General features: G+C 35.2%; 2 protein-coding genes and 1 long non-coding RNA gene across 8 annotated transcripts in view; 2 read left to right on the top strand and 1 right to left on the bottom strand.

Moving 5' to 3' along the window:
- Positions 1-452: 452 nt before the first annotated feature.
- Positions 453-1882, top strand: LOC120349872. Its single transcript, XR_005570475.1, has 2 exons — positions 453-869; positions 1779-1882. It is a non-coding gene; the product is annotated as an uncharacterized LOC120349872 (long non-coding RNA).
- An 848-nt stretch (positions 1883-2730) lies between these two features.
- On the bottom strand, positions 2731-10946 carry LOC111049269 (membrane protein FAM174A-like). Of its 3 annotated transcripts, none has more exons than XM_039421122.1 (3): positions 10639-10893; positions 5561-5660; positions 2731-2958 (listed from the first exon to the last, which is right to left on the bottom strand). In XM_039421122.1, the coding sequence occupies exons 1-3, from the start codon at positions 10694-10696 to the stop codon at positions 2820-2822; spliced, it is 297 nt and encodes a 98-aa protein (XP_039277056.1). In that variant the 5' UTR covers positions 10697-10893; the 3' UTR covers positions 2731-2819. The 3 variants fall into 3 exon arrangements, with proteins under 3 accessions (XP_039277056.1, XP_039277055.1, XP_039277057.1); XM_039421121.1 differs by having other exon boundaries at positions 5561-5673; positions 10652-10893; XM_039421123.1 differs by lacking the exon at positions 5561-5660 and having other exon boundaries at positions 10539-10946.
- Positions 10947-11059: 113 nt separating this feature from the next.
- Positions 11060-20530, top strand: part of LOC111049271 (G patch domain and ankyrin repeat-containing protein 1 homolog) — a 92141-nt gene continuing 82670 nt past the window's right edge. For 2 of the 4 annotated variants that reach the window (XR_005570473.1, XM_039421118.1), the window contains exon 1: positions 15803-15901. The gene's annotated coding sequence lies outside the window, so the exon portion shown is untranslated. Of the gene's footprint in view, positions 11204-15802; positions 15902-20530 lie in introns of those variants that run through there. The other 2 variants (XM_022335307.2, XR_005570474.1) reach the window with 2 other exon arrangements.

Below are 20530 nucleotides of genomic sequence, written 5' to 3'. Positions count from 1 at the left end.
CAGTTAAATTGAGTTTCACCAAATCCAAAATCATTAGTGGTAGTTCGAAAGCGGTTCATAATTTGACGGCAGAAAAGTTTTTCTGTTTGCTTCCCGATTTGGACCCGATACCACGGACTCTGATGTTAAAGATTTTATGAATGATAAAAACCTTCAGATTACGTCGTTTTATCAAAATTTCCCAATGAATACAAATCTTTTAAAATTGGAGTTCCATCAGAGATTTTTAATGAAGTTTACTCAGCTGACTTTTGGTCCAACAATATTTTTGTGTCCAAATTTTTCAATAGAGCACGGAATAAGTCTAAACCAAAAACACCACAATCAGAGCACAGAATAAGTATAAACCAAAAACAACCCAATCAAGTAATTTAAACTTCAAGTGTCAGAGCCTGACAGTTACAACTTAATCTACGCTCATTCTGACAAACCCTCCGATGGTGCTACTTCGGAAAAAATGAATAATGTTTTTGTAATTGTTGAATGCCTAAGAACAAAAATTAATTTAGTTTCGCTTTTAGTTGGTGATATATGTCCAGATATGTTGTGCATAAGCGAACAACACTTACTAATTCTAGAGCAAGAATGCTATACCGGTAGTACAATAAAAAACTTAAAATTCGCTACTGGCTTTTTTCGTTCTGCATATAGATAGAAATGGTGAAACCGCAATCTATTTGAAAGAAGGTCTTGAATACAGTCTGCTGGATCTAAGTCACTATTGTGCTTAACCTGATATCGAACTGGCAGTAGTAAGAGTAGAAAGTTACTATGTTTTAATTGTATCAGTTTACCGCTTTCCAAATAGTGACTTGTAAAGTATCCAGGATTATGGATACATGCCGGTCAACTTTGAACAACTTACAAAAGTATTTGAGGGTGTTTTCCCTTCAAAAGTTCGTAAGTAAAACAGTATTCAGCGCCAGAATCCAAGGCAAAATAAGTCCTGGTATAGACCCAGGCTTTTTACCTCGAAAAATATAGTTTTGACTCTGCATTACCAAACCAAGGCTAGTCTTACCAAAGAGGATAAAAATAAATACTATGAGCAATATCTCAGGACAAAAAAACTTTTCAGGCAAGAAGTGGACATGACAAAACAAGAGGCTACCTATTAATGATTAATAATATTAATGTGATCAATCAAGCCAGACCTGAGACCTGGTCAGGGGTGTCTGGATCTGCTCATCAATATGTAAAGCCAAAAGTCACTGCTAGTCCTGATGAATTCAACCAGTTCATGATCCAACAAGTTGAAAGAATAGTTGATTCGATACCAGAGAAGAACGAAACTGCTGGAATTTTCTAAATACAGAGAGATGAAAACTATAAATCATTTCGCTACCCATATTTGTGAGTAGTATTTTTACTTTAAAATAACATTTCTCAGAAAGAAAGAAATTTCTATTATTCACCTACTTTCACACAGTTATCTGGAGTAGGTTATTATATATCAAAAACTATTATTTGAAATACATTATATCATAATGTACTTATTTTTAAATTGTGAATTTTTATTGAAAAAAAAAACATTTTATAGATGTTGAGCAGAATTGATCATTTCTAGTTGATTAAATATCCTAAAGCGCAAATTATCTATTAAAGCTGATTTGAGATCTTATTTGGGTAGCCAATCAAATAAATCAAACAATTATTGCAATGAGTGAAGGAAACTGCATTTTTGTACAAGGCAGATAATTTAGCAACAGCCACGGGGATTAAGGAACTTGATGAACACAGACATGAGGATTCATAAAATTAGACCACTTAACATTTAGGTATTTGAGGGTGTTTTCCCTTCAAAAGTTCGTAAGTAAAACAGTATTCAGCGCCAGAATCCAAGGCAAAATAAGTCCTGGTATAGACCCAGGCTTTTTACCTCGAAAAATATAGTTTTGACTCTGCATTACCAAACCAAGGCTAGTCTTACCAAAGAGGATAAAAATAAATACTATGAGCAATATCTCAGGACAAAAAAACTTTTCAGGCAAGAAGTGGACATGACAAAACAAGAGGCTACCTATTAATGATTAATAATATTAATGTGATCAATCAAGCCAGACCTGAGACCTGGTCAGGGGTGTCTGGATCTGCTCATCAATATGTAAAGCCAAAAGTCACTGCTAGTCCTGATGAATTCAACCAGTTCATGATCCAACAAGTTGAAAGAATAGTTGATTCGATACCAGAGAAGAACGAAACTGCTGGAATTTTCTAAATACAGAGAGATGAAAACTATAAATCATTTCGCTACCCATATTTGTGAGTAGTATTTTTACTTTCAAATAACATTTCTCAGAAGGAAATAATACTCTATTATTCACCTACTTTCACACAGTTATCTGGAGTAGGTTATTATATATCAAAAACTATTATTTGAAATATATTATATAATAATGTACTTATTTTTAAATTGTGAATTTTTATTGAAAAAAAAACATTTTATAGATGTTGAGCAGAATTAATCATATCTAGTTGATTAAATATCCTAAAGCGCAAATTATCTATTAAAGCTGATTTGAGATCTTATTTGGGTAGCCAATCAAATAAATCAAACAATTATTGCAATGAGTGAAGGAAACTGCATTTTTGTACAAGGCAGATAATTTAGCAACAGCCACGGGGATTAAGGAACTTGATGAACACAGACATGAGGATTCATAAAATTCGACCACTTAACATTTAGGTAGTTCAGGGGTTACTTCAAAACTAGTCAAAACACATCCATGATAAGATGTAAGTATGATCATTCATTCTATTCTCACATTTTTATGCGCAAGCATAAGACGTTTGTTGGCAACTTAGGCCAGTATTTCCCGTCATGGTCGAGCGTGGTTATTGATGTCGAAAACAGTAGAATCCTCGTCTTCATCTTCTTCTCCCAATGGTGTCATTTCAACGTCCTCTCTGCTGGCCAGGATTCCGTATTTGCGAACTCTGCGGCGTCCTCTCCTCAACCTGCAATAATAACGGTTTGATTGAATGCTATAATTGAATTACAACAAAATAATAAATGAACGAATACACATTTTCACAACAATGTGGCCAAAAATAAAGATTATTTTCCAATTAAAAAATAATCAATTTTTAAATATAATAACTAATTCATTTCAGGAAGAAAACTGATAACTATGTTACTGAAAAAAGGAATAATTTTAAAACTTTTTGTCATGTTGTTTTTGAACATTTGGAGCGAAATTAATTCTAAATTTTCAATATCATCACATTACAGTATGTGCGTGACAGTTCTTTCCCGCTTTTTGATAGACTTGGCATCCTCCCAGTAAGACATCTATATGTATATAAGGTGCTCTCTATATTCTATTTGATAAGTATGAATGATGGCGTGTCAATAGATTATAGTGATACTGTAACTGACCCTCATCATACAAGGCAGGCTGATGAGGGTTTTATCCGGGGTGTCAGACCAAACTGCACTTTATTTAAAAAATCTTTTATTTTCCTGACTCCTAAATTTTTCAATCTTCTACCTTCTCCGATAAAAAATTTATACAATAACTGCAATAGAATACAGCTAATTAAAGGAAACCTGAAAAAATTTCTCCTCTCCTTCAGCCCTGAGAGATTGGAAGATTTTTACAACATCACTGTTTAAGTAAATACTTAATTGGAGCAAATACTTAAAATTGGATCCAGTACACATTTAATTATTTTTACAAAAACAATTGAAGTATATTACCTTATAGAAGAATTGGTTATAAACTATCACCACAGATATAAGCATTGTTAATTATTAAATTTGTTAAATACATCAATGTAAATCATTAAGATCTATGAGTATACCTTATAAAATCATCGATATATCTCTAAAAGCAAATATACACTAGGATAATAATTCATTCATTGAAGATCCTCAATTTGCTTAATTTAATCAAATGGCTAAATGATGTAAGCCTAATTCATTTGCCTTTGCTTTAATATGTTTATATTATTGTTATATTTAAACTATTGGTTAACTTGGCCTGACTACCTCGATTTTTATCAGTACTTTTGTTCTTTGAATTATATTCAGGATAGATTTTTTTTTGTATTTTTTAGTTCTTATTATCTTTTATTGTATTTCTTTTCTCAACTTTAATATATTTTATCTATTGTCATTATTATTTATTAAGTCAAGTTTTGCTTGTTTTGAACTGTCCTTTAGTTCTGTTCAATGATGCTCCTGCAATGCGAACATGACCTTGTCATCAAGGTCTTTGCATGCAGTATTTTATTTCGTGCATTAATTATGGTGTATTTTAGTAAAACAGTGTAGCTGTGCTAGATTACATTTCATCATCCTATAATGAGAATTAATACAATTAGTATTATCAGCAAATTTCATATTTATTCGGTTAAAAAGTTGTCTTAAGTATTGTTTTATTATTCTTATTTGCTATCTTTTTTCAAGTTTTGTGCGCTGTACTGTTGTTGTAAATTGGTTGCGAAATAAAGAATCTTATCTTATCTTATCTTATTAAAAAAATTGAAAGAATGATAAATTATAAATATGTAGGTAAGGACGAAACCAGAGGAATTAAGTTAATTAAATTCTTAATAGTATTCCTATATTTATTCAGTTTTTTTTTTGCCGTTAACCAACAGTTTGACATGGAAATAAGTTGAAAGCAGAATATAAAGAGATGTTTACGTTCTTGCTGAATAAAAACTAAGATTTTTGTTTTGGCTTCTATTCATTTGATTTTCCACTAGGTTGGTAAAGATGGATTTTATCTTGTCAACAAATAATGTGAGGTATCAAATTAGAATTGATTAATAGCAATGAAAATAATCTCTTCCTCATTGTATTCAGAATCCTTATGTAAAATTGCAAGTTAATAAGTTCATTAGTTCATAAGTGATAATGCGTCATTTGTGTATCTCCTATCCCGTAATGTATTTTTTACAATATGCTAGGAAATATCACTTTTCGCCCAGACTCATTCAGTACTTATTGTGCTTATTTCGCTAAGGCCGTCAGCCGTGTCACGTGAACCTGGCAAAAAAACACCAGATTTGACCGCAAGCTCGTGTTTCACACGGGGACAAGGGTGATCATCCTGGCCACCAAACCTGGAGTCAGGATTGACGTTACACACGACCGATAAGGTGCAATTCCTTAGCGGCGAAGCATCTTGAGACGCCTGCATAAAATACCTAGTCGCGCGTCTTGAGTCCACACTATCGTCAGGTTGCTGGCTAAGTAGATTGCCTAGTCACTGGCCAAACTGCTAAGCTTGGCCATGTTGGTCTTGCCGTTCACACTGCAATGTGACAAGGAGACACGTTTTAGTATAATGTCACATGTGGATGATCGGTTGCCTGGCCACTTGCCTTGGCGAAAATCGGAGCGTTGGCAAGAGCAAAGGCCAAGGTAAGCGCTGGTAAGGCAGTTATCTGCAACACTCTTGCGCTCGTCGTCAACTGTACGCATTATTCAATAGTATGAATGCGGAATGAGATATACAATAACGTATACTTAATTATTATTGTTACTGTAGTATAACCAATACTCAAAACCGTATGTTTTATTTAAGCTTATATTCTTCAAGTAACTTACCTCATTGCTTTGATAGATGTGTAGCAGAGAATAGCAAAACTCAGAAATGATAAGAAACAGAAAAACTCAAATAAGGTAGTAGAGTCTACTTGGTAAGAACCAACATAAATAATGTCACTATTGTTGGCGGTTCACTATTGTTGACAATCAAAGCCTCAGCTGACGTCTTTCACTATCTCTATGGAGACAGCTAAGATTATGATGTTGATTAAATAAACAATCATTCTTTGTCTGAGTTTGAATGAGACGTTTTATTCCTATCTACTTAACTGGTGCCGAAACCAAAATATTATCTAGTATTTTTAGTTGAAGTTAATAGGAATTTTCGGAAAGATTTTGAAAATGCCAAGGAGGAAAAAGGAAATTGCATCAAATATTGAAATTACCGGGAAAGAACCACCACTTATGGACGTGAAATGTCTCATGAATTTGATCGGATCAATTCAGGAGTTCCAAGGAGAGGTAAAAGAACTTAGTCTATTCTTGGAGAGAATGGATGCCATCCATTCTCAAATTATTGACAGCAATTTTGATGAATTAACAACTACAAACCTGCATTCGTTTTTCTTGTCTAGAATAAGTACATCAATTATGGTTGATTTGGGAGTATCGTTCAGTTCATCTTGGGAGGATGTTAAAAAAGCCCTTAAAGAACGCTATGCAGGTGCAAGGAAATCAGTCTCTGCAATGGCAATGAGAGTGTTGGAATTGAATCGTGATTTGGGAGAGTCAATTGGTAGTTTTGCCAATCGGTTATCGCAATTGGTTAAAGAATTGAAATCGAAAGTTTTAGATTCGTGTAATACTAAAGGGGAAGGGGTATGGAGAAATAAAATCTATGAAGAGTTATCAATGGAAGTTTTGTTAAGAGCAGCTTCGGAGCGAGTATGTACGAGTGTGAAAATTGCAAAACCTCAGTCTTTAGAAGAGACTATTCAAATTGTCAAAGATGAGGAGTCTTATTGGAAAGAAGCTAGTCATAGACACTCAAATTGGAGAGTGGTTGAGAATAAGAGAAGGTATTCACATAATAGTAGAACCTCTCCTGTTTATGGTAACAGATCGAACCAGAAATGGAGAACTGATGTAAAGGGATTGGTTACTAATGGGAAAGGAAATAGAAAGGAAAGAGAAGGGAAATTAGCACGAAACGAGTGTTGGGAGTGTAGGGAAGAAGGGCATTTTGCCAGAGAATGTCCTTACATTTATAGAAAGGTAGTTACCCCAAAAAAGAATTTTGGAAGAAGAGAAGTCAATGCTTTGAGGAGGAAGGAAAATCACAAAAAAAATTTGGAAGGTAGTTCTGATGGAGAGAGTTTAACTCACTCCTCAGATAGTGAAAATAGCTGTTACCGTTATGAAAGTCAATATCGAGAGAAAAATGAAAAAGACTGGCCTGAATTGAAGGAAAATGAATCAACCAAATTATCGACAAAGAAAGGTAGGAATAAAGATTGAGGATTTCGGATGAGGAATATAGGTAGCAAGGAACAAAAAGTGGATTGCAAAAAAGGAGAGCTACCTATATTTTATGTGAAGAGTTGGGATGTTTATTGCTTGTATGATACAGGATCGGACAGTACAATAATTTCGGAAGAAGCATTAATAAAAATTGATCATAGTTTGAAAATAGAAGGGTGTTCTTGTGAAATGTTAACTTTGACAGGAAGAAAAGCTTTAAAAGGGGAAGTAGATTTAAATCTGTTTGGATTGATTGGTTTTAAAAAAATTATGAGAGTTCATGTATCAACAGAAATAATGAACAACAAGTATGATGTGATAATTGGTTGTGATATGATGAGAGATCTTGGAGCTGCTCCTATCAATAAATGGTCAATGGATAATCAAGTTGGGGGATAGAAATTATAAATCGAAAAATTCAATTGCTAAAGAAAAACATTTACTAATGGGTTCCATTGTGAGAGGAATTGTAATGAACAATTTATAGACAAGGAACAAGAAAAATTAGCATTCTATATGCTGGAAAAGTATAAGGACACTTTATATAATGAAGGAGAGAGTCTGACAACAACAGGGAGAGTTCAGCACTCAATTCAATTGAAGTCATCAAAACCAATATTTATAAAAGCCAGAAGGTATCCACATGCAATGAAAAAAATCATTAGAGAACACATTAAGGATATGCTAGAACAGGGCATTATAAAAAAGTCTATCTCTCCATTTTGTAATCATTATGGGTTGTACCAAAAAAGTCTTCCCCTGGAGAACCGCCAAAACATAGGGTGGTTGTAGATTTCAGAGTTTTAAATGATCAAACAGAGTTGGAGAGATATCCCCTTCCAAGGCTAGAGGATATGATTGACAGAATGCACGGAGCTAAAGTTTTCAGCACTCTGGATCTAAAGTCGGGATACCATCAAATAAGAATGAATCCAAGGGACATGGAGAAGACAGCATTTAGCTTTGAGAGAGGACATTATGAATTTACAAGGATGCCTTTTGGGTTGAAAAACGCAGTACCAACGTTTCAAAGGCTGATGGATGAGTTTTTAGAAGACATAAATGAAAAGCAATACAAATCTACATGGATGATATCATTGTGTTCAGCAAGAATCTCGAAGATCATAAAGCACATCTCACACAGTTATTTGAAAGAATAAGGAAGTTTGGCCTTAAGCTGTCAAAGGAAAAAACTAACTTGTGTCAATCTGAAGTGAAATTCATGGGTCATGTGATTTCGGAAAGTGGAGTTCGTCCTGACAGCCAGAAAATTAGTGCAATAAAAGACATTCCAATTCCAAAGAATTTGAAAGAGATAAAAACATTTTTAGGCATGGTCGGCTATTATAGAAAATTCATTCACAAATTTGCACAGATGACTGAACCATTAACAAACTTATTAAAAAGAGGTGTGAAGTTCCACATATCATCAGATGTTATCCAAGCAGTTGAAAAGTGTAAAGAAGCAATTTGTTCAACGCCTATACTTCAGTTTCTAGATCTTCAACAACCCTTTACATTAACAACAGATGCTAGTGGGGAAGCAATAGGAGGTGTACTATCCCAAAATGAGAAACCGGTTGCTTTTGCAAGCAGGAAACTTACTCCGGCCGAGAGGCGTTATAGTACCATTGAAAGGGAATTTCTTGCTATTGTATGGTGTGTTGAGAATTTTAGACCTTACCTTTACGGAAATGAATTTGTGCTAAGAACAGATCACATGCCACTTTTATGGATGAATAAGCTGAAAGAAACATCCGCCAGGATAACCAAGTGGAAAGAAAAATTGGCTGTTTACTCATTCAAAATTCAACACATTAAAGGAGTAGATAATGTAGTTGCTGATTGTTTATCTCGGAATATAAATCCTCTACAAGTGAAGCAAATTAATTTGGAAGTGATGGAAAATTGCATTATGAATGATAAACGTAATTAAATAATTCTTGAAAGACAAAACTTTGGAGGTATAACAAAAACTACCCATCGTTATGGCCCAATTCATACTTATACAATTACAATTGGCCCTCAGGCGACAGATGATGAACTGAAACATACAATAAAGCAGTTGATGGTAAGGGGGAAAGTTTATTTTATATTTTCCAAGGAAAAAGATTTTATTGATAAAATTAAGAGCTTTCATAAAGATGAATGCTGGGACTCAAAAATACACTTGATAATTTGTGATAGACAAGTTAAAACAGTTGAAGATAGAAGAGAACAACAAGAAGTTGTAGAACAATATCACATTGGAAGGACCAACCATAGAGGGAAAAAGGAAACGTTGCAACACCTGAAACGGCAGTATTATTGGCTGAATATGGCCAAAACAATATGTGCTGGGAAAGTGTGCAGCATGCAATATAGCAAAATATGACAGAAAGCCTTACAAGACGCCTCAGATGGTCACACCTACTCCCGCAAGACCAGCAGAAATAATTCAAGTTGACATTTTCTATTACAATAAACTGAAGTATCTTACTACAATCGATTGTTTTACAAGGCTTGCTTCTGCATGGATTTTAAAGAATAAAACAGCCAAGTGCATGGAACAAAATTTACTAGCATTTTTTGGGCTCTTCAATACCCCCAACATGTTGTTAATGGATAAAGGAAAAGAATTCGACAACAATCGGATCAAAAAACTTTTAGAGGAACTTGGTATCGACAGCCACTTCACTACAGTAGGACATCCGCAATCTCATGGAATGATGGAACGTTTACATAGCACGCTAACTGAACATTTGCACTTATTAGAAGTTGATAGAAACATCTGTGGGGAAGAAGCAATGGCAAGAGCTATTCTGGCATATAATAGTAGCATACATTCTTCAACAAATTTTTCACCATTTGAGTTAGTTGAGCATCCAGAGGAGCATAGAGAAGTGGAGAGAAAAATCATGAACGAGAAAGTTCGGAGGACAAAAAAGTATAATTTGGAGGTGGCTGAAGACATGAATAAAATAAAAGTAGGTGACATAATCTTCAAGAAAATCATCACAAGAGAACGAAATCGGATCATAGATTTGTTGGACCATATGAAGTGATTGATCTACTACATAGGAACCGAGTGGAGGTAAAAAAGCAACACAACAATGGACGAGGTAGACATGAAATTGTGCATTTGAGTGAGATTAGAAGATCGAAAAGGAACTATAATGAAGATGAGTAAAGAAAGATTTCCAAAATGTTTTTATTATGTTGTTTTCCATGTTTTGTTTTTATGAGTTCTATTTACATCTCTATAATAGAGATAGTAAAGACTGGAGGGGGGTAGTTATGGAAGCCTCAGCTGACGTCTTTCACTATCTCTATGGAGACAGCTAAGATTATGATGTTGATTAAATAAACAATCATTCTTTGTCTGAGTTTGAATGAGACGTTTTATTCCTATCTACTTAACTTATGAATGCGGAATGAGATATACAATAACGTATACTTAATTATTATTGTTACTGTAGTATAACCAATACTCAAAACCGTATGTTTCATTTAAGCTTATATTCTTCAAGTAACTTACCTCATTGCTTTGATAGATGTGTAGCAGAGAATAGCAAAACTCAGAAATGATAAGAAACAGAAAAACTCAAATAAGGTAGTAGAGTCTACTTGGTAAGAACCAACATAAATAATGTCACTATTGTTGGCGGTTCTAGCTACAGTTGTATCATTGAACATTGCGTTTGACAATCAACAAACAAAATCTATCCACTTCATAAAATTGCTATCAGCTATTATTATTAAAATTCGCACATTTTAATACCTGCCAAAGAACCTCAACGTTTAAAATTTATTCCAAAAATTATCAATTTGAATTTCGTATTTACTAGTTTTTAGGTTATTACGATTTTTGACGTCACCACAGAAATATAAGATCTGGATCTGGAAGGCAGTGCCCAAGGATGATAAAGTACACAGAGAAGAAAGAATTCCTTCTACTTTGTGTAAAGTATTATTATTTATAGGAGTAGATCCTCACCACTCCTACCAAAAACCGCTTTTTTATCGGCAGCCATCTTGTGGTAGGTAAGAAAGAACTTGCTCTTATGAAGAAAAGCTTATTTTTTGCTGATTTTCAATTATTTATTTACAATTTTTGAAATTTTAATCATGGTATCTTCATGCGCTGCATATGGGTGTACTAATCGTTTATCAAAAAAAGCCACCTGATGTTACATTTCACAGGTAATTATTAGTTTTATCATGTTCATTGCATTTAACCTTACTTGTTTAGCATGGAAAAGGTCGATGATTTTTTTTGAAATAGTAGGCTAGATATTCTTGAAAATTTATTTTGTATGGAGAAACAATTTTCTATATTCATCAATTTGAATAATATGTCAACTGTAGGAGTGATTGAATAATTTACCAGAAATGTGACAAGCCACTAACCATGTTCACACTAAACGTTGATGCAGTTCACCCGCTTCAAATTTATTGTTGTTATCGAATTTTATTCTGATAATAGTCATATGAATTTTGTTCAATCTTGAACAATTGGAAATTTCAAGACACTTAACTGAGCAAGTAAAGTGAACTTCAGTCCCAAAATTGTGTCTGTTGCAACTACACATTTAATTAATATTTTTATTACTATTAAATATGCAGCCAAATAATCTATATATAAATAGATACCTGTACAAAAATAATATAGTTGTAGTTTTGTGTATTATATGGGGGCTATTGTAGCCTACTGGAAGGTTGAAATAACTGGTGGTTTTTACTGTTACTGTTACCCTACTTATATCAGTATTCAGTTGAACATCATTATTTATTATCATTATCATCGATGCTCGTAATACATTTTTGTGAAATCAAAGATAATACTGTGTATAATATCAATAAGGCTGTATTGTGTTTGGTATAGTCTTCTCTCCGAATAACTACAAATTACTACTGCAGTGCTTTAAGAAAAGGCCCAATTTGAGTCTAGCGCCTGTTTTTCCTATTGCAAGATGGCGCCGAACTGGCTTCAAGCTCTCTGTAAGAGTGATGCAAAGACCTTAAAGATGCATCTCTTTAAGGTCTTTGGAGTGATGGGTCGGGCCAAAGACCTTGAGATAGATGCAACTTACGGTCTTTGGGCCGGGCGAGGCTCGCTGTAGCACTGCTCCTTTTTACTGCGCAAGCGTACTATCTGTTTGAGTAACACATTCGTTGGAGCAGTTTGTTACCTGCTACTTGGAAAAATAACTTACTTTGTTTCCGTGAACCAGTAAATAATGTATCAGCATGTACATGTACATAAAGAGGTGATATTGTGTTTTAGTGCATTGGCAAATCAGTTGCAGTTCCACTGAATGCCAGTCACAGCTTAGAAACAGTTATCACATTGAACGGAACAGATCTAACAAATACGTTATTAGCGCATGCGCATACTTCTCTATGCTAGAGGAGCACGCGAGTCGCGCGTGATTGGCTATAGCACGGAATAAGCATACATAGTGCTTCTCCAATACCTACTATTACATTTTCCTACAGTTACGTTAAAAAGTGGCCATTGCTGCACTGATTAAAGAACGCAAAGAATCACTTTTCCGCTCTTGTGCGGGAAAAATTTTTCTGCACTCCAGATTTGCAACATGGCAACGCAAAATACTTAGTAGGTTATATGGAGCAACAGTGCAGCAAAATCAAAATGAAGTTGGTAACAGTGACTGGGCTGCTATAGTGAGCAGAGGTGCAAGGAAGCACAACGCGCAAATTATTAGTATTAGTTATAACCAAGGACAACATTTTTATTCAATTTGACAATAAATTAAGGTTTTTATCAATAATAAAATTACACAGAAAAACATTTGATGCATTTCAGGCAATTTTACCCATATTTACCCACTTTTCATATTCGATGGTAACTGTAGGAAAAACTTAATGTGAAATACGTGCGCAAAGTTCCTCTGCTGCACTCAAGAAACCATTCCGCCCTCGCCTACGGCTCGGGCGTAAACGTTTCTTTCGGTGCAGCAAACTGTCACTTTGCACACTAGTTGCACAAATAACTATTATTATTACTATTACCTAATAGTAGGTATTGGCTTCTCACGGTAGTTAGAAGAGTAGCTCTTCTTCAATATACCGTGGTGCTTCTTTCCTCTGTGGCTATAGTAATCGGAAGGAATGTCATGGTAGGTAACCAATTTTTATGGTAGGTAACCGATTGGTAAAGCCGGAATGTCATGGAATGTCATGTCAGGAATGTCATGGTAGGTAACCAATTTTCATGGTAGGTAACCGATTGGTAAAGCCAACCCCGCATAACACAAACCACTCTCTGTCTCAGACAGCACCGTATCGCGCATGCGTAAGCAACGGTTTTTTCCCGTTCCATTCAGACAGATCTTTGAATGTAACGTTCTTTGTGATGATGGTTACCGAGCACTGTAACTGCAGCCAATCGTCATTCTATTTGATGAAGATATTATTATCCAATGATGATTTATCATTAGATTCAATATAATAATCAATATATTATCATTTTATTTAATAAAAGGAAGAGTACTTTTGAAAAATATAATTAATAAAATATAACAGTTGTTATTTAACTGATGTTAAAAAACACTATAACTAAGTCAGCATATTGTCATTTCAAAACAAAAACCGAACCATCAACCTCCACTTTTACATTTTAAACATCAATAAACATAACTTTTTGAAAAACCTCTAATCCCTTCTAGCATATTGCAATTTCAAAGCAAAATCCTAACCTATCTTTCCACCTTTGAAATATCAAAGAGCATAATTCTACCTGAACCCTAGCCCTTTCTAGCATATTGCAATTTTAAAGCAAAAACCAAACCTAACCTTATGGGACATTATTAAATATAATCCAAAAAAACCTAACCACCAACCCCTAACCCCTTCACATTTAATAATTTAGATTTCAAAGCAAAATCCTAGCCCCCTAACCTATCCTTTTACATTTGAAACATCAAAAAACATAACTCCAACTGGACCCTAGCCCCTTCTAGCATATTGCAATTTCAAAGCAAAAACCTAACCTATCCTAATAAAACATTATTAAATATAACCTAAATAAAAACTAATCCCTAACTCTTTTACATTTGTTGAACGATAGACAAGGATTGCAACACCATTGCAAATCGTACACTACCATTATAACGTGGACCTCACTATAGATACGCAAAGAATACTTTTGAATAACTATGTTATAAGTGTGACTGTTGCTGGCCGTTACTCTGTTTCTGTGACAAAGAGAAGCTGCTCGCATAACGGGAAGTGGTGATGATGAAGAAGAAGAAGAAGTCGCGCGTGATTGGCCGGCACAAACCACTCTCTGTCTCAGACAGCACCGTATCGCGCATGCGTTAGCAACGGTTTTTTCCCGTTCCATTCAGACAGATCTTTGAATGTAACGTTCTTTGTGATGATGGTTACCGAGCACTGTAACTGCAGCCAATCGTCATTCTATTTGAAGAAGATATTATTTTCCAATGATGATTTATCATTAGATTCAATATAATAATCAATATATTATCATTTTATTTAATAAAAGAAAGAGTACTTTTGAAAAATATAACTAATAAAATATAACAGTTGTTATTTAAGTGATGTTAAAAAACACTATAACTAAGTCAGCATATTGTCATTTCAAAACAAAAACCGAACCATCAACCTCCACTTTTACATTTTAAACATCAATAAACATAACAATTTGAAAAACCTCTAATCCCTTCCAGCATATTGCAATTTCAAAGCAAAAACCTCACCTAACCTTATGGAACATTATTAAATATAATCCAAAAAAACCTAACCACTAACCCCTAACCCCATCACATTTAATAATTTGGATTTCAAAGCAAAATCCCAACCCCCTAACCTATCCTTTCACATTTGAAACATCAAAAAACATAACTCCAACTGCACCCTAGCCCCTTCTAGCATATTGCAATTTCAAAGCAAAAACCTAACCTATCCCAATAACACATTATTAAATATAACCTAGATAAAACCTAACCTCTAACCCTTTCACATTTAATACTTCAGATTTATTCGTCATCTTTAGAACAAAACATAAACAGATGGTTCATTCCATGAACATGTTCACAAATATGTGGTTCATTTCATGAACATGGTTTATTTCGAACATGTGGTTCGAAGCAAAATCCTAACCCCCTAACCTATCCTTTTACCTTTGAAACATCAAAAAACATAACTCTACCTAGACCCTAGCCCCTTCTAGCATATTGCAATTTTAAAGCAAAAACCTAACCTATCGTAATAAAACATTATTAAATATAACCTAAATAAAAACGAACCCCTAACTCTTTCACATTTGTTGAACGATGGACAAGGATAACAACACCATTGCAAATCGTACACTACCATTATAACGTGGACCTCACTATAGATACTCAAAGAATACTTTTAAATAACTATGTTATAACTGTGACTGTTGCTGGCCGTTACTCTGTTTCTGAGACAAAGAGAAGCTGCTATTGGCCGGCTTCCACCCCCTGGCAGTGCCTCATCAAAATAATATTAACATACAGAGTACCAACCTGGTAACGGCAACGGTGTGACGAGATTTAATTAGTTGATTGCGTGCAGACAGGATTGAACTTACATCCTAAAATAAATGTAAATAGAGTAGAAAGAAGGTCACAAGGTAGAAAGAAGGCTAAGGAGGTATTTGCTTTTTGATGGCAGTACATTGATATTATTCAAAATGCTTTATGTCTCAGTAACCCTCATCACAAAAAACGTTACATTGATAGAACTGATTGGAAGAAAACGTTACCTACGACTGCGCATTACGGTGATGTGTAAGGTCAAGATGACCTAGTAAATTTTAGGTTTTAGGTTATGTAGATTGATTTTAGACCAGAGTATAAGTTGGGACTTTCACATAAGAAAAATAAAAAGGTAACTTCTATATTTAGTAAAGACATTTTATCGCTTAAGAAAGTTCTTCCCTGTATCTATTCTTCGCATGATGTATTTTGCTTTTTTCAATTGTAGGTTGGAGTATGGCATTTCTTGCTATGCTTCCACATTCATGTCACATTTTAAAAATCTCATAGTTTTACAAAAATCTGCCATTAGGGTAATTTATGGTGCTAGTAGACGGGCTCATACCTTCCCTATGTTTAAATCATCGGGGATTCTTCCTCTTAGATATATGTATGTGTTGAAATTTCTATCCCTGTTTTATAAAATGAGTGGGAATTTGATGGGAGATATTGGACAAGAAAGTCTGGTTACACGGCAAACTACACGATACACGAATGCTGGTGCGACTTCCCAAACCCAACTGTACCACCTTTCAAAGATGTTTCATTTTTCTGGGACAAAAATTCTATAATATCCTTTAATGATTAAAAAACTTTATCACTCTTATAGTACGAACATGATACTGGAGGATTTGAAGATACGAGGATTAAAAGTTCTAGAAGTTGTAAATAAGCTAAAGTGGAAGACAAGAGAACCATTAGATATTTTCATAGTCTCATTCAGCGCAGAAGAAAATATAAAAAAGTTTTCAAACTTAAAAATATACTTGGTTGCAAAGTGGAAGTGAAAGCACTGAAGAAGGCCAACCTGATACCGCAATGCAAACGATGCCAAGCATACGGCACACACAAGAATACTGTAACAAGTAGCCTAGGTGTGTAAAGTGTGCAGGTAAACTTCAAACAAAGGACTGTACAAAACCCAGTGATGCATTATCAAAATGTATTCAATGCGGGGAAGCACATCCAGCCAACTATCGAGGCTGCACTATCGCAATCGAATTGCAAAAGATTAGGAACTCAAATAAAACAAAAAATATTTCAGATTTACGGAAGAACACAGTGAAGAATATCCTACCAAAAATCACAGAAAATACACAAACCCACAATCCAAACAATGAAAGTGCGGTTAAGAAATTAACTTTCGCCCAGATTGTCTAAAAAGAAAATAGGCCGAAATTGGGAGAGCCAAAAAGTGAAGTAGGAGATACCAATAATATTTTGCAGCTCATCTTAGCAAAACTGGATAGACAAGAACAAATAATCACCTCACTACAGTCTAAATTTCAGAAGTTAGAACAAAGTAAACTACTGCAGTTCACATGATTCATTCACTAAAAATAATGGAATGGAACGCAAATGGATTGTTACAACGGCAACAGGAGTTTGAAGCAGTTCTAAATATAGAAAAAATCGATACATGTCTTATATCTTAGACCCATTTTACAAAGCAGTCGTTTATAAAATTCAAAGGCTACAGGATATATCATGCTTTACATCCCCGCAATGTCCCAAGGGGTGGGAGTGCCATCATCATTAGAGACAATCTACAACATCATGAACAAGTAAAACTCGAAAGTGATAGAATACAGTACAATTGACAGGTGTAGCAGTGCAAGCAGTAAATTATCATTTTGTTGTTGCAGCTATATACTGTCCTCCCAGATATTTCATCAGAAGAGATGAATATTCATCATTGCTTGATATGTAAATTCATTCTTGGTGGAGATTTCAATGCAAAGCGCATGCATTGGGGATCGCGATTAACAACACACAAGGGAAGACAGCTCTATGAAGCAATGAGAGAGATGAGGTGCGAAGCTCTTTTTAACTGGTAAACCAACCTACTGGCCCACCGATACGAGGAAAATCTCAGATCTTGTAGATTCTTTCCTGACAAAGAATATATCGGCAAATTATTTGCATTTAGAGGATAGATTCGATCTAAATTCGGACCACTCACCCATCATTTTGACTCTGAATGATTCAATTCTACGAAAGGAAAATGCTTGTCCTGCGCTAGTCAATAGCCACACGGATTGGGATGGTTTTCAACAGATGCTGGATGAAAGAATAGAGTTGAACTCACCATTAAGAAACGAAGAACAGATTGATCGGGAGTTAGAGAAGTTTGTTACTGATATCCAACAGGCAGCATGGTGTAATACTCCAGAATTCAAAGAAGGACCATTGGAAATAATTACCCTGCGGAAATCAGAGAAATGTTTGTGGAAAAACGAAGAGCAAGAAGAGATGGCAGCAATCACGTTCCCCTCAAGACAAAAGAGTTTTAAACAATCTAACTCAAGAACTAAGGAGAGAGATTCAATGTATCAAGAATGAATCAATCAATAATTACTTGATAAACTTAACAGCAGAACGCAGTACGGACTACTCACTCTGGAAGGCAGCTAAAAAAAATAAAAAACCCATTCATCAATCTTCTCCTCTCAGAAAGCAGAACAGACAATGGGCGGCAAGGAGTAGTGATGAAAAGGCACAGACCTTTGCAGATCATCTTGTAAACGTTTTTCAGCCAAACAACACATCAGAAGAAGACACTTCAGAAGCAGAGGAGAACATCTTACAGCCAAATCAAAAAATAATGCGAGTCACAGTAGAAGAGGTGAGAAGAGAAATAAGAAATCTGAATAACAAAAAGACCCCCTGGATTCGAAAACTTGCTTAGTCCTCAAGCACCTACCAAGAAAAGCAATAGTAAAATTAACACACATTCTGAATGCCTCTTTCAAACTCGAATTTGTTCCGGGAATATGGAAAGTAGCAGAGGTTATAATGCTACTCAAGCCAGGTAAAGAGCCACATGAGGTATCATCATATAGGCCAATATCATTGGTTAGAACGCAAACAGTACAGTGCGTCTTATCGCTTTTAGTTCTCCCCCCCTCTCTCTCTACCTAGCTCTGTCTATCTCCGAGGAGGAGAAGGGTGCTTTTCCCCGGCAGAGCGGAGTGAGACCCAGTCATCGTTAAACCCGCAACGTTACAACCGCATAAAGTAAGTCAATCCGCATTTTATGTATTTTCCTCGGTCCTCCGTATTTTGTAAACCCCTCAAAGTTACCCCGCGTTGTTCAATCATTTTTAACTGTGCTAGCCAAGTTGTTTGAAAGGATTTTACTGAGTAGGCTAACACCAATAATTCAGAGACAGCACATAATTCCAAATCACCAATTTGGCTTCAGAGTGAAACACTCAACAATAGACCAAGTGCATAGGATTGTGAATGTAATAGAGAAGTGCCTGGAAAAGAAAAAAGTTTCTTCAGCAGCTTTCCTTGATATAGGGCAAGCTTTTGATAAAGTGTGGCATGAAGGTCTTCTTTTCAAACTGAAAAAAGTGCTTCCAAAGCAATTTACAGATATATTAAAATCCTATCTGACAGGCATGAAAATTCATATTCTGATTTGAAGGAAATAAAAGCAGAAGTTCCTCAAGGAAGTGTTCTAGAACCATTTCTCTGCCTATCTATCTATACCAGCCATATTATCAGTAGACAGTAATATTCATATTGCAACAGACAAATTACAGAGATCCATCAACAAAATTCAAGATTGGACTAGAAAGTGGAGGAAACTAAATGAAGCAAAGTCGATTCACATCAACTTCACCAATAAGAAGGATCTGCTCATACCAATTACAATTAACAACCAAGTTGTACCATATGCTAATGATGCCAAGTATCAAGGTTTGACCTTGGACGCAAAGCTACGCTGGAAGGCTCATGTCAAGAAGAAGAGAGAAGAGCTTGGAATCAAATATAAGAAGCTGTATTGGCTGATCGGAAGAAACTCCATCCTTTCAATCCGAGACAAAGTACTTCTGTACAAACAGATATTAAAGCCAGTATGGACGTATGGTATACAACTTTGGGGGTGTACCAAAGACAGCAACATCAATGTCAGCAACGATTCCAGAATTAGGTGCTGAGGAACATTGTGGATGCTCCTTGGTATCTCAGGAACAGCGATCCTCATAGAGACCTGCACGTCGACCTGGTGTCCACCGAGATCCAGAGGCATGCGGAGAGGCACGAGGGGCGACTCCACCAACACGACAACGTTGAGGCGATCCAGTTGCTAGACAATGGAGGGTTGGTGCGGTGGCTCAAAAGGAGGAAACCGTATGAAGTAGTGTAGTGCTTGTTCAATTAGTTCAAGTGAAAGAGCAGAGCAGTGATTGAGTGAATCTAGCTTCTATAGTACAGTCAGCAAGTGTACATATTATTTGAATAAACAATATATCAGTAAGAATTTCTAATGAGATATTCGCTGCTAAAATTTTCTAGTAGTATGTTAGGGTAGAAAAAATTAGCTCATTAGTCTCCAGACTAGATAGCTATAGTATTGACAATAAAAAAATCCATAGTACACAACCAGTTGTTGCAATTAAATGTTTTAAGATAGATAGACAGATGCCTTTATTTTCGACATTATAAACATTACAAGTGTTGTGAGCTTCTGGGCAAAGTTGAGGCTGCTAAGGCTAATCTGCAAATGTCAAGCATTGTATTCACTAATAATAATTTTAATAATTGCCTAAGTGATGACTCTCTTTAAATTTATTCAGAAAAATTAGTAGGCTAAATACTCAATATTAGTCTAAAAATAGCCAATTAATGTTTAGAGGATTATCGATTATAGCCTATCAGTCAAAACTCACAAATATTTGAAATGGCTTGATTTTGAAAATATTGAACATATTTATTAAGTGAGCCTATTCGCTCAACACTGCCGGCTATT

This window comes from Nilaparvata lugens, chromosome 2, assembly GCF_014356525.2.
Source record: "Nilaparvata lugens isolate BPH chromosome 2, ASM1435652v1, whole genome shotgun sequence".
Taxonomy (NCBI): Eukaryota; Metazoa; Arthropoda; class Insecta; order Hemiptera; family Delphacidae; genus Nilaparvata; species Nilaparvata lugens.
The sequence above is the reverse complement of the archived record's forward strand: the minus strand, read 5'-3'. Positions and strand labels throughout refer to the sequence as shown.

Coding starts and splice junctions, on each gene's coding strand:
- LOC111049269 (XM_039421123.1), bottom strand. CDS start 10,696: ATGTTCAATGATACAACTGTAGCTAGAACCGCCAACAATAGTGACATT. Junction 2,959..10,538: donor ACATCTATCAAAGCAATGAG/GTAAGTTACTTG, acceptor TTATTATTGCAG/GTTGAGGAGAGGACGCCGCA.